At 38.3% G+C, this 11,441-nt stretch overlaps 1 protein-coding gene across 5 annotated transcripts in view; it reads right to left on the bottom strand.

Moving 5' to 3' along the window:
- Positions 1 to 1,486: 1,486 nt before the first annotated feature.
- CENPI (centromere protein I) overlaps positions 1,487 to 11,441 on the bottom strand; it is a 75,820-nt gene continuing 65,865 nt past the window's right edge. For all 5 annotated transcript variants that reach the window (XM_035288631.3, XM_054250868.2, XM_008989602.5 and 2 more), the window contains 2 exons: positions 5,208 to 5,249; positions 1,487 to 3,940 (listed from right to left, as the gene is read on the bottom strand). In XM_035288631.3, the coding sequence (XP_035144522.1) occupies positions 3,806 to 3,940; positions 5,208 to 5,249 (177 nt within the window). In that variant the 3' untranslated portion in view covers positions 1,487 to 3,805. The remainder of the gene's footprint in view (positions 3,941 to 5,207; positions 5,250 to 11,441) is intronic.

Raw genomic sequence — 11,441 nt, 5'->3', positions numbered from 1 at the left:
ATATCACCAACTATGACCATGATTTTAGCAAGGCCTCCTTTGCTCTTTCTCTGCTCTCCCTTTTAAACTTCTGGCTGGTCTTCCTCTATAGGTATTATACCATGCTGCTAGTCTGCACATATTGCTAATTGGTTATCCTATTCTTATGAGCAATTCCTAGAGTCATAAGTTGCTCCACAGGACAAATAAAGTCAGGTTTCTCAGGAAGGGACAACGTCTTGCCAGTCTTTAAGGCTTGCACTGACCCCGCTCCCTTGGCAGAGACTCTGTATTATGAAGCAGTATCTGGAGAGGATAGGAGTTCCAATTTGGGCCATGCCTGCTGGAATACCTCTTACACAATAGCTCTTCTACAACACGAAGTTGGGTGGGAAAATGAATGCAGGCTCTAGCTCAGATGTTATGACCTCCACTATTATTGAGTTCCGTAAAGTTTGAATATATTGAGTTTCAATTTATTGCGAATCCTCTGATCACTCTCCAGAGACTGAATGATTGCCTTTGCTAATTTTAACCAATGAAATGGGTATTCCTCTGGGAAGAAGTTCCACTGAACTCTTCATAGTGCCACCTAGAGGTCCCCCACATTCCAATTTTCAATTGATTATGCAGAAAGTGGTAATCAAGTTTGGGAATTTAACCTAGTCCATGAAGCTGATTATAAATGCAAAAATGATTCATTTCTAATTTTTAAACGCTGGAATTAATGGTTACTTTAAAAAAATTATATGCTACATTCTCTCTTATTACCCCAAGTAGCAGAAAATTGGATACAAACGGATGCAAAGGCAAGGTGGAATGCAAAAAGACTCAGTCTTGTTCAATTTCATAGGTGTCATTATATCTAAGGCTGGAATACTCATAAATGCCCAGGCTGTCAGTCTATTAAATATGTGCTCATTCTTTCATACTTTTTGCATTTTGTCCAAAATGGCTCAGGCAATCTGTTTGCCCATGAAGGTAAACTATAATAAATGCAAATTATCTCAGTAAGAATTACAGAGAGTAACTTTTCTAGTAGACAATTCTACTATGTTAATAAAAGTTATGTGTGACACCACTTACTTACTTTTCTTTCCAGATCAACCCCAAGGTCAAAAGGAAGGAAAAAGTATAATAAAAAGGAAAACAAATGTTAGAACTCTAATAGCGACTTTAGTATTGAACATTAAGCCAATATTAATAATGCCAACAATTCTACACACTCAGTAAAGAAAAATACTTTTTGTGAATGCCAAGTGTCTACTTAAAAATAAAAAATAGAAAAATACTTTTTGTATAACTGCAATAATAAACCGAATTTTCCATTTCTTTTATTGTCTAGATATGTTTTGCACTGAAGCAAAATAGCTATTCTTTATTTAACTATTATGGTTTTTGCCATGAAAAATATTTTTCAGATAACTATATTTGGCTTATTTGTACTGCCAGATAAATAATCTTAAATAGGTTAAAAAATTAAAAGAAATATGCACAAAAAAAGGTATCCAGGTACATCTATTTTATTTGTGGGAAAAAAAGATACCCAGGGAATCATTATTGAACAAAAAGACAAACCTAAGGGAAAATTATTTTTCTTCTGGAACATAAATTTGTTTAGAAAAGTTTCTTTAATGATAAAATAATCAAATCCCTTCTCACAATGGAAAGTTCTATATGATCTTAAGGACCAAAATATCATGATCTGAAAAGCTACATGGAAAGTTATTTACAGTACAAACTCTACCACATTTACTTAAAAAGCAGCCGAAGTTGCTTTTTTTCCAGGTATACAGGCAACATTCCACACCATTCAATACTATCTTCCTTTTGTGAAACACTTTCTTCTGATGGCTTCCAGAATACCAGTCTCTTGATTTTTCTTCTAGGTCACTGGTAGGTCCTTCTCAGTCTTTTGCTGGTTCCTCTACTTCTCAATGATGGCATATCTTAGGTCTCCATCTTTTGCCACATTCTCTTCACTAGCTGTACTAGATGATCTCATCCAAAGTTATGGTTATTCCCTAAACACTCTCAAATTAGTTTTTCCCATCCCAAATTGTACCCTGAAGCCAGACTTGGATATCCAATTGCCTACACAGCAGCATTTCCAACCTTACATAGCCAAAACAGAACTTGATTCCACATTCCTCCAAACCTGTCCCATCTCTGAATCTCAGAATTCACCCATTCTGTCCCAGTGGAATTCATCCTGGGATGCAAAGATGATTCGACATATACAAATCAGTAAATGTGATATATCATGTTAACAGAATGAAGGACAAAAGCCATATGACAATCTCAAAAGATACAGAAAAAGCATTTGACAAAATTCAACACATTCTATCCCCATTCCCTGCCTTTTCTTTATAGCACTTGATATGTTACATTTCCTTATATTGTTATTGTCTGTCTTCTCCATTGGAATGTAAACTCCATAAAAACAGGTACTTTGGGCTGGGTGCAGTGGCTCACGCCTATAATCCCAACACTTTGGGAGGCCAAATCGGGTGGATCACTTGAGGTCAAGAGTTCAAGACCACCCTGTCCAACATGACAAAACTCTGTCTCTACTAAAAATACAAAAATTAGCTGGCCCTTGTGGCAGGCACCTATAATCCCTGCTGCTCGGGAAGCTGAGGCAGGAGAATCGCTTGAACCAGAAAGTAGAGGTTGCAGTGAGTCGAGATCATACACCCGCTCTCCAGCCTGGGCAACAGAGTGAGACTCCATTTCAAAAAAACAAAAACAAAAACAAAAAATGCAGATACTTTGTACTGGTCACAACTGGATAACCAGCACACAGAAGAGTACCTGGCACAGAGTAAGGAGCTCAATAAATATTTATTAAATCAATTAACTGAGTCAATGGACGAATGGGATTTCTAGTCTGAACACTATCCAATAATATAATTTAGGGTTTGGTTTTCTTAATGGGGAAAAAAAGAACCCCAAGTATGCATTGTTAAAGACAAAAATTAATTCAGCTTGATTCTTCTCAAATGATATAAATTTTATTAGAAGGGAGAGTTATTCAATAGCACTGAGGCAAAATTTTATAGTAAAGTTTCAGCACGATATTCTAGCTATTAATTTTTTTTAAACTTCAGACTTCCTTCTGAAAGTAAAATTTCAGTTAGTTTATTTAGTCCTCAACACTTAAAAACTGAAGCCACAGACACACACATAATAGATATACACACACACACATATACATATATACACAAACAAAATAGAGCAGTTTCATGAAATGAAACATATACAGGAATGTCTTGATTACCCAACAAATCCTCTCGCCTTCATTCCCTCATCAAATTGATATGATTGAAGGCCCAGGAAGTTACCAACTACTTAGGGCTTTTAGAGCCATACATGTTGCATCCTGTTAATTTGGTGCTCGTGCTATTGTTCACAGTAAGAAAAATGGGAATGTCCCCAGAGGCAGCTAAGTATTTTGCATGTGTATGTCTGTGAATTACCTGTCACCGCATATTACCTGCTGTCTTCCATCAATGTAGCTCATAGTACACACAAATGTGGAAAAAATCCTACCACAAAACAGATGTGTCTTTTTATATACAATTTGGTAGAATGCAGAGCCTGATGATGAAGGGGTAATTTTTCACTAGTAGGCTAAAGAATTTGCATCTTGAAAAATCAGTTAGCCACGCCAAGGCTCTCCTAAGCCATGAACAGAAGGCCAGTCTGAGTACTCCTTGAGGGTGACAGTCAGTGAAATGAAAATAGGAACTCAAGATCAGCCACTTTACCTGTAGCATCAAGGAAGGAGTTTAGTCCAGTATGCTCAGTATATGTTAACATTCATTTAATACTGATTGTTGTAGTTTATGCCCTCTGCTCTGGTAACGGAAGAATGATGAACACTACTTCTTATAAAAAGTTTCAAGCCTTGTAACCCCTGTGAAAATAAATAGTCCAAATACCAGCTCCATTTCTTTCCCTGCAGGCACAGAAAAAGGAAAATTACTTATCGAATATTTTACTATGTTTTTTCTCTATTTCCTCCTCTTTCCCTAGGAAGAGTTCGCAAGATCCTGCATGCACATATCAAAAGTTAGTTCAAGGAGGAAATAAGCTTAGTCACTAAGTAACATTTAAACCAGAAAGTACCCAATTCCAAGGGCTAAGCATCCATTTTATATGTAGGCCAAAAAAAAAATTAAGTACTATGAAATGGAAATGTGTCATTATTCTCACACTCTAGGAAATAACATAGGAGCAGATATCATTACATTACTGCCTATATGAAATATGTAAATAGCAAGAGTTTTTGATAATTACATAATTATATGGTTTTTTTTTTAATTTTTTGAGACAAGGTCTTGCTCTGTTACCCAAGCTGGAATGCAGTAGTCATCACAGCTTACTGCAGCCTCAACCTCCCAGGCTAAAGCAATCATCCTGCCTCAGCCTCCCAAGTAGCTGGGACCACAGGCATGCATGACTATGCCCAGCTAATTTTTTAAAATTTTAGTAGAGGCAGGTCTTGCTATGTTGCCCAGGCTGGTCTCAAAATCCAGGCCTCTGGGTCCAGTGGCTCACGTCTATAATCTCAGCACTTTGGGAGGCTGAGGTGGGCAGATCACTTAATGTCAGGAATTCGAGACCAGCTGGCTAACAGGCATAAACCTCTTCTGTACTAAAAAAGCAAAAATTAGCCAAGTATGGTGGTACACACCTGTAATCCCAGTGATTTGGGAGGGTGAGGCAGAAGAATCACTTGAACCCAGGAGGCAATTGCAGTGAGCTGAGATTAAACCACTGCACTCCAGCCTGGGAGACAGAGTGAGACTCCTTCTCAAAAAAAAAAAAAAAAAAAAAAAATCCAGGCCTCAGGAGATGCTCCTGCCTCAATCTCCCCAAGTGCTGGGATTGCAGGCAAGAGCCACAATGCCCGGTTTTGTTAAATCAGTCTCATTACAGTCACACTTTATATCCATGCAACTGTACTTATATAAAATAAGACAATGTGTGTTCACAACAGCAAGAGTCAAACTATGAAAAGTTATATCCTAGAGAGGACTAGAAAGAGTAAGTGCCAATAAATTCACATTAAAGTCACTGGAATGAATTTGGAAGGCAAACACTTCATTTTGACTTTGTGGAGGCAGCAGGCTTAAGATTTGGAAAAAAGGAAAGGTCTAAATTCTCTTGACGAAATTAAGCTCTATGAAATCCCTCAACATGATGAAAGTAAATTTATTTACCCGAATAGAGCTCACGTTTACTGTCCTTTCTTCTGGGCTTTCCTTAAAAAAAAAAAAAAAAAAAAAAAAAAAAGTGGGGAGACATGGGGAAATACTTGGTTAGCACAAATCACCAGAAAATTAAGATGGCGCTTATTCCGACCATCACTCTTGGATTCCTTTCAAATACACACCTACTATTACAACCTTCCACATTTCTTTCTCCTTAGAAGCACAAATAGAGAGGAAATAAAATCACAGTACATAAGTGAGCACCATTTTGCTAATCTATGGCTTCATTTTAAAATTCTGTACTTAGCCACCAGGGTTAGGGAAGAAGGGTGTTAGAGGTTTTTCTGAGGAATGTGATCACTGAATTGAGTCTTAAAAGATGAAGAGGAAGTTTGGTGAGGCAGGTTGTGTACATGGTAGATTCTATTAAACTAATTCTTTATAAAATCTCTAAGCTTAGGTAGTCCTGTATTTCCTGGCTTTAACTATCATTTACTGTATTTCACTGAATCTAAGATCTGTCAGTTCTAAGAAATAACATTTTAAAAATTATTGTTAAGTGAAAACTGCCTATTAAACTATGTATGACAGGCTGGGCACAATGTCTCATGCCCGTAATCTGAACACTGTGGGAGGCCAAGGTGGGCAGATCTCTTGAGACTAGGAGTTCGAGATCGGCTTGGTCAACATGAGACCTTGTCTCTGTTTAAATAAATAAACCATGTATAACACAATGCCTTTTAACAGAATTGTTATAATGATTAAGAGTTGTTTGCTTGTAGCCATTACTGGAAAAATAAAAATAAATTAAAAAAATAAAAAGTTCAGATGTAGGCAGATTTTTATCATATATCATTTTTATAAACATAAATATAAACAAAATAAATTGGTGAAAGTACTTCTAAAACTTCAGACTACAACTCCTCTATTCAAAGTATAACTCCTCTGAGTTGTGGAATGTCTATATTTTTTCACACCACATCATTCTCTGTGCCATAGAGCGTTGGTGATGTAGCATTTCTTTCTTCTTTTTAATCATAATAGTACATATTTATGGGGTACAATGCAATGTTTCAATATGTGTATATACTGTTTAATGATCAAATCATGGTAATTAGCATATCTATCACCATAAACATTATTTCCTTGCTATGGGAACATTCAAAGTCCTCTCTTGGCTATTGGAAATATACAATGCATTTTTCAAAAGAACTAATAGCTAATGATGCTGGGGTCTCAATTATATAAAGCTAACTACTTTTGGCTTCTGCTTCAGGAAAGTCCGTAACAGGTATGAATCACTGCTTCTGCCTTCCCTCCCTCCAAATCACTGGGTTTTTGAAGGTTACAACAATGCTCCAATATTGTCTCCAGATTTTTCAGTCTGCCTGTGCATACTCCCACAGCAAGTGACAAATAGGTCATGATTCTTACCTGACCTACAATGATCACAAGATGTATCTGCTCTCTTAGAAGTAGGAAAGTGAAAAAAAAAGTTTTTGAAATTAATATACTACTTGCTGATGAATTCCATATTTTATTTATTTCTCTAGCTTGAACCTCTCTTCTGAGCACCGCGCACCTATTTAAAGCTGTCTACTAACATTTTTTTCTTGGATGTTTAACAAGCATCTCAAACTTAAGTAGGTCAAACAGAGCTTGATTCTCAAATTGTCCTCCCCACAAAACAAAATAACCTCTCCTGTTTTCTCATCAGTATTCCTCTTAATAATAAACAAAACCACCATCAACCCAAGTATTCAAGTCAAAAAAACAAAAAGTCTGTAAGGCGCGGTGGCACATGCCTGTAACCCCAGCACTTTGGGAGGCCGAGGCAGGGGGATCACCTGAGGTCAGGAGTTCAAGACCAGCCTGACCAAAATGGTGAAACCCCATCTCTACTAAAAATACAAAAACGTAGCTGGGCGTGGTGGCGGGTGCCTGTAATCCCAGCTACTTGGGAGGCTGAGGCAGGAGAATCACTTGAACTAGGGAGGCAGATGCTTCAGTGAGTCAAGATCACACCATTGCACTCCAGCCTGGGCAACAAAAGCATAACTCTGTCTCAAAACAAACCAAAACTGGCTAGGCATGGTGGCTCATGCCTGTAATCCCAGAAATTTGGGAGGCCAAAGTTGGCAGATCACTTGAGGTCAGGAGTTCGAGACCAGCCTGACCAACATGGTGAAACCCTGTCTCTACTAAAAATACATTAGCTGGGTGTGGTGGTGCAAGCCTGCAATCCCAGCTATTAGGGAGGCTGAGGCATGAGAATCACTAGAACCTGGGAGGCAGATGTTGCAGTGAGCCAAGACCATGCCACTGCGCTCCAGCCTGGGCAACAGAGCAAGACTCTGTTTAAAAAAAAAAAGTGATCTCCATTAAACATCGACTCAGACCATTTTACAACCCTACTTAAAAATCATTCCAGCCAGGCACAGTGGCTCACGCCTGTAACTCTGGGAGGCCGGCGGGCAGATCACCTGAGGTCAGGAGCTCAAGACAAGCCTGGTGAAACTCCGTCTCTACTAAAAATGCAAAAATTAGCCAGGTGTGGTGGCAGGCACCTATAATCTCAGCTACTTGGGAGGCTGAGGCAGGAGAATCACTTGAACCTAGGAGGCAGAGGTTGCAGTGAGCCCAGATGGTGCCACTGTACTCCAGCCTGGGCAACAAGAGCAAAACTCTGTCTCGGAAAAAAAAAAAAATCATTCCATTGTTTCCCACTGTACTTTTTTTTTTTTTTTTTTGAGACCGAGTCTTGCTCTGTCACCAGGCTGGAGTGCAGTGGCGCGATCTCCACTCACTACAACCTCTGCTTCCTGGGTTCAAGCAATTCTCCTGCCTCAGCCTCCCGAGTAACTGGGACTACAGGCGTGTGCCACCACACCCAGCTAATTTTTGTATTTTTTAGTAGAGATGGGGTTTCACCATATTTGCCAGGATGGTCTCGATCTCTTGACCTCGTGATCCACCCACCTCGGCCTCCCAAAGTGTGAGGATTACAGGTGTGAGCCACTGCGCCTGGCCTCCCACTGTACTCTTAAACAGACCTGTAAGATAGATGGCTCCTGCATCCCTCCAACCTTATTTTACCCCATTCTTCCACTTGTTCCTTAATGCTAAGCCACACTGGTCTTATTTACTATGCCCATTGCCTACATCACTCTTCTATTTATTTCCAAGCTGGCTGATTCTCATTCTTTAGAAGAAATCTCAGATCGAATGTCATCTGCTCAAAACGGTCTTCCTGGACCATCCATCCCTGACAACCCTACAGTGACTCTATCTCACCCCACACTGTTTATTTTCTTTGTAGCATTCATCAGAATTTAAAATTATTATGTTTTTTTATTTTATTACTTGTTTATCACTTGCCCTCATTAGAATATAAACTCCATTGGGCAAAGATGACATTTGTTTTCTTCAACACTGTATTCCCAGTGCCAGGAGCAGAAGGGACACCAAATAAATATTTGCTGAATGAATAAAGAAACAACTAGTTGTTAATTCAAAGGCAATTTGTGATAAGAAAACACAGAGCTTCAGAATTTCCCAAAATGTAGGCTCTACACGTTTAAAATATTTCAACTTATTAAGTGAGCTGAATTCTTTAATAATGAGATCTAACTGGCCAAATTAAAGTTTACTAAATTATCTCTAAAGAATCTGGCTAATTTGAAACATTTTCAATGTAGTAACTCAGTAAAAACTTCAGGCTAATATCCTTGATGAACACTGATGCAAAAATCCTCAACAAAATACTAGCAAACTGAATCCAGCAGCATATCAAAAAGCTAGTCCACCAAAATCAAGTGGGCTTTATCCCTGGGATGCAACGTTAGTTCAATATACACAAATCAATAAATATGATTCACCAAATAAACAGAACTAAAAACAAAAACCACATGATCAGAACCAATTGATGCAGAAAAGACTTTTGATAAAATTCAGTCTCCCTTCAAGTCAAAACTCTCAACAAACTAGGCACTGAAGGAACATATTTCCAAATGATAAGAGCCATATATGACAAACCCATAGCCATCATCATACTGAACAAAAGCTTGGAGGCATTCCCCTTGAAAACTGGAGCAAGAAAAGGATGCATTCTCTCACCACTCCTATTCAACATAGTGCTGGAAGTCCTAGCTAGAGCAATCAGGCAAGAAAAAAAAAATAAAAGGCATCCAAATAGGAAGAGAACAAGTCAAACTATCTGTGTTCAGATGATATGCTTCTATACCAAGAAAACCCCAGTCTCTGCCCAAAAGTTCCTAGACCTGAGAAACAACTTCAGCAAAGTTTCAAGATACAAAATCAATGCACAAAAATCAGTAGCATTTCAATACACCAACACCACCTAAGCTGAGAACCAAATCAAGAACACAAACCCATTCACAATAGCTACAAAAAGAATAAAATATGTAGGAATATGGCTAACCATGGAGATGAAAGATTTCTATGAGAGTTAAAAAAAACACTGTTCAGGGAAATCAGAGATGACACAAATGGAAAAAAACATTCCATGCTCATGGATAGGAAGAATCAATATTGTAAAAATGGCCATATTACCCAAAGCAATTTACAGATTCAGTGCTATTCCTATTAAACTACCAATAACATATTCATCGACAGATGAATGCATAAAGAAAATGCAGTAGATATACACAATGGGATATTATTCAACCATACAAAATAATGAAATTCTGTCATTTACGATTACATGGATAGAACTGGAGTACATACATTATGGTAAATCAAATAAGCCAAGCACAGAAAGACAAATATTCCATGTTCTCACGCATATGTGGGAGCTTAAAAAAAAAAAAAAAAAAAAAAAGTAGATCTCATGGAGGTAGAGAGTAGGATGATGGTTACCAGAGACTGGGAAAAGTGGGAGGGGGACAGGTATGAAGAGAGGTTGGTTAATGGGTCCAAAATATAGTTAGATAGGAAGATTAAGTTCTAGTGTTTAATAGCACAGTAGCGTGACTATAAGTAATAATTCACTGTATATTTCAAAATAGCTAGATCTGGAATGTTCTTAAAATGGAAAACCGGTGTTTGAGTTGATAGATATCCCATTTACTCTAATTTGATCATTATACATTGCATGCATATATCAAAGTATCACATAAATACCCCAAATTAAAAAAAAAAAACAGTATGTTGTTTTTTCTTTTTTGAGACAAGGTCTCACTCTGTCATCCAGCCTAGAGAGTTCAATGGTGCAATCACAGCTCACAGCAACCTTGACCTCCTCGGTTCATGTAGATCCTCGCACCTCAACTTCCCAAGCAGCTGAGAACATGCCACCACATCCAGCTGTTTTTTTAAATTTTATATAAAAACAGCATCACACTATATTGCCAAGGCTGGTCTCAGACTCCTGGATTCAAGCGATCCTCCCACCTTGGCCTCCCACAGTGCTGGGATTACATCCATGAATCACAGTGCCCGGCCCCAATGTCGTCTCTTACTTGTTACTGATCTAGGGTCAATTTATTCTACCTCTTTGAATTAAGCTTCCCCTCCTGTAAAACAGGGATAGATACCTAGTTTTGAGGCCTAACATATATATGTACATTATAGTCCAAGTCTGGCGAGTCATAAGTCTTCAATACAATAATTGTTACTTCCTGGTCATAATAAAAAAAAAAATAGATGTTGGTGTGGATACAGTGAAAAGGGAACCCTTCTACATTGCTGATGGGAATGTAAACTAGTACAACCACTATGGAAAACAGTGTGGAGATTCCTTACAAAACTAAAAGTAAAACTACCATTTGATCCACCAATCCTACTACTGAGTATCTACGCAGAGAAAAAGAAGCCATTATACAAAAAAGGCACTTGCACATGCATGTGTATAGCAGCACAATTTGCAACTGTAAAAATGTGGAACTAACCCAAATACCCATCAATCAACAAGTGGATAAATAAACTGTGGCATATATACACAATGGAATACTACTCAGCCATAAAACTGAATCAATTAATGGCATTCACAGCAACCTGGATGGAATTGGAGACTATTATTTTAAGCAAAGTAACTCAGGAATGGAAAACAAAACATCGTGGCCGGGCGTGGTGGCTCATGCCTATAATCCCAGCACTTTCAGAGGCCGAGGCCGGTGGATCACAGGTCAGGAGTTTGCGACCATCCTGGCTAACAAGGTAAAGCCCTATCTCTACTAAAAATACAAAAATTAGCCGGGCATGGTGGCATGTGCTTGTAGTCCT

The sequence above is a fragment of the Callithrix jacchus genome, chromosome X (genome assembly GCF_049354715.1).
Source record: "Callithrix jacchus isolate 240 chromosome X, calJac240_pri, whole genome shotgun sequence".
Lineage (NCBI taxonomy): Eukaryota > Metazoa > Chordata > Mammalia > Primates > Cebidae > Callithrix > Callithrix jacchus.
This window is presented reverse-complemented; position numbering and strand designations above follow the sequence as displayed.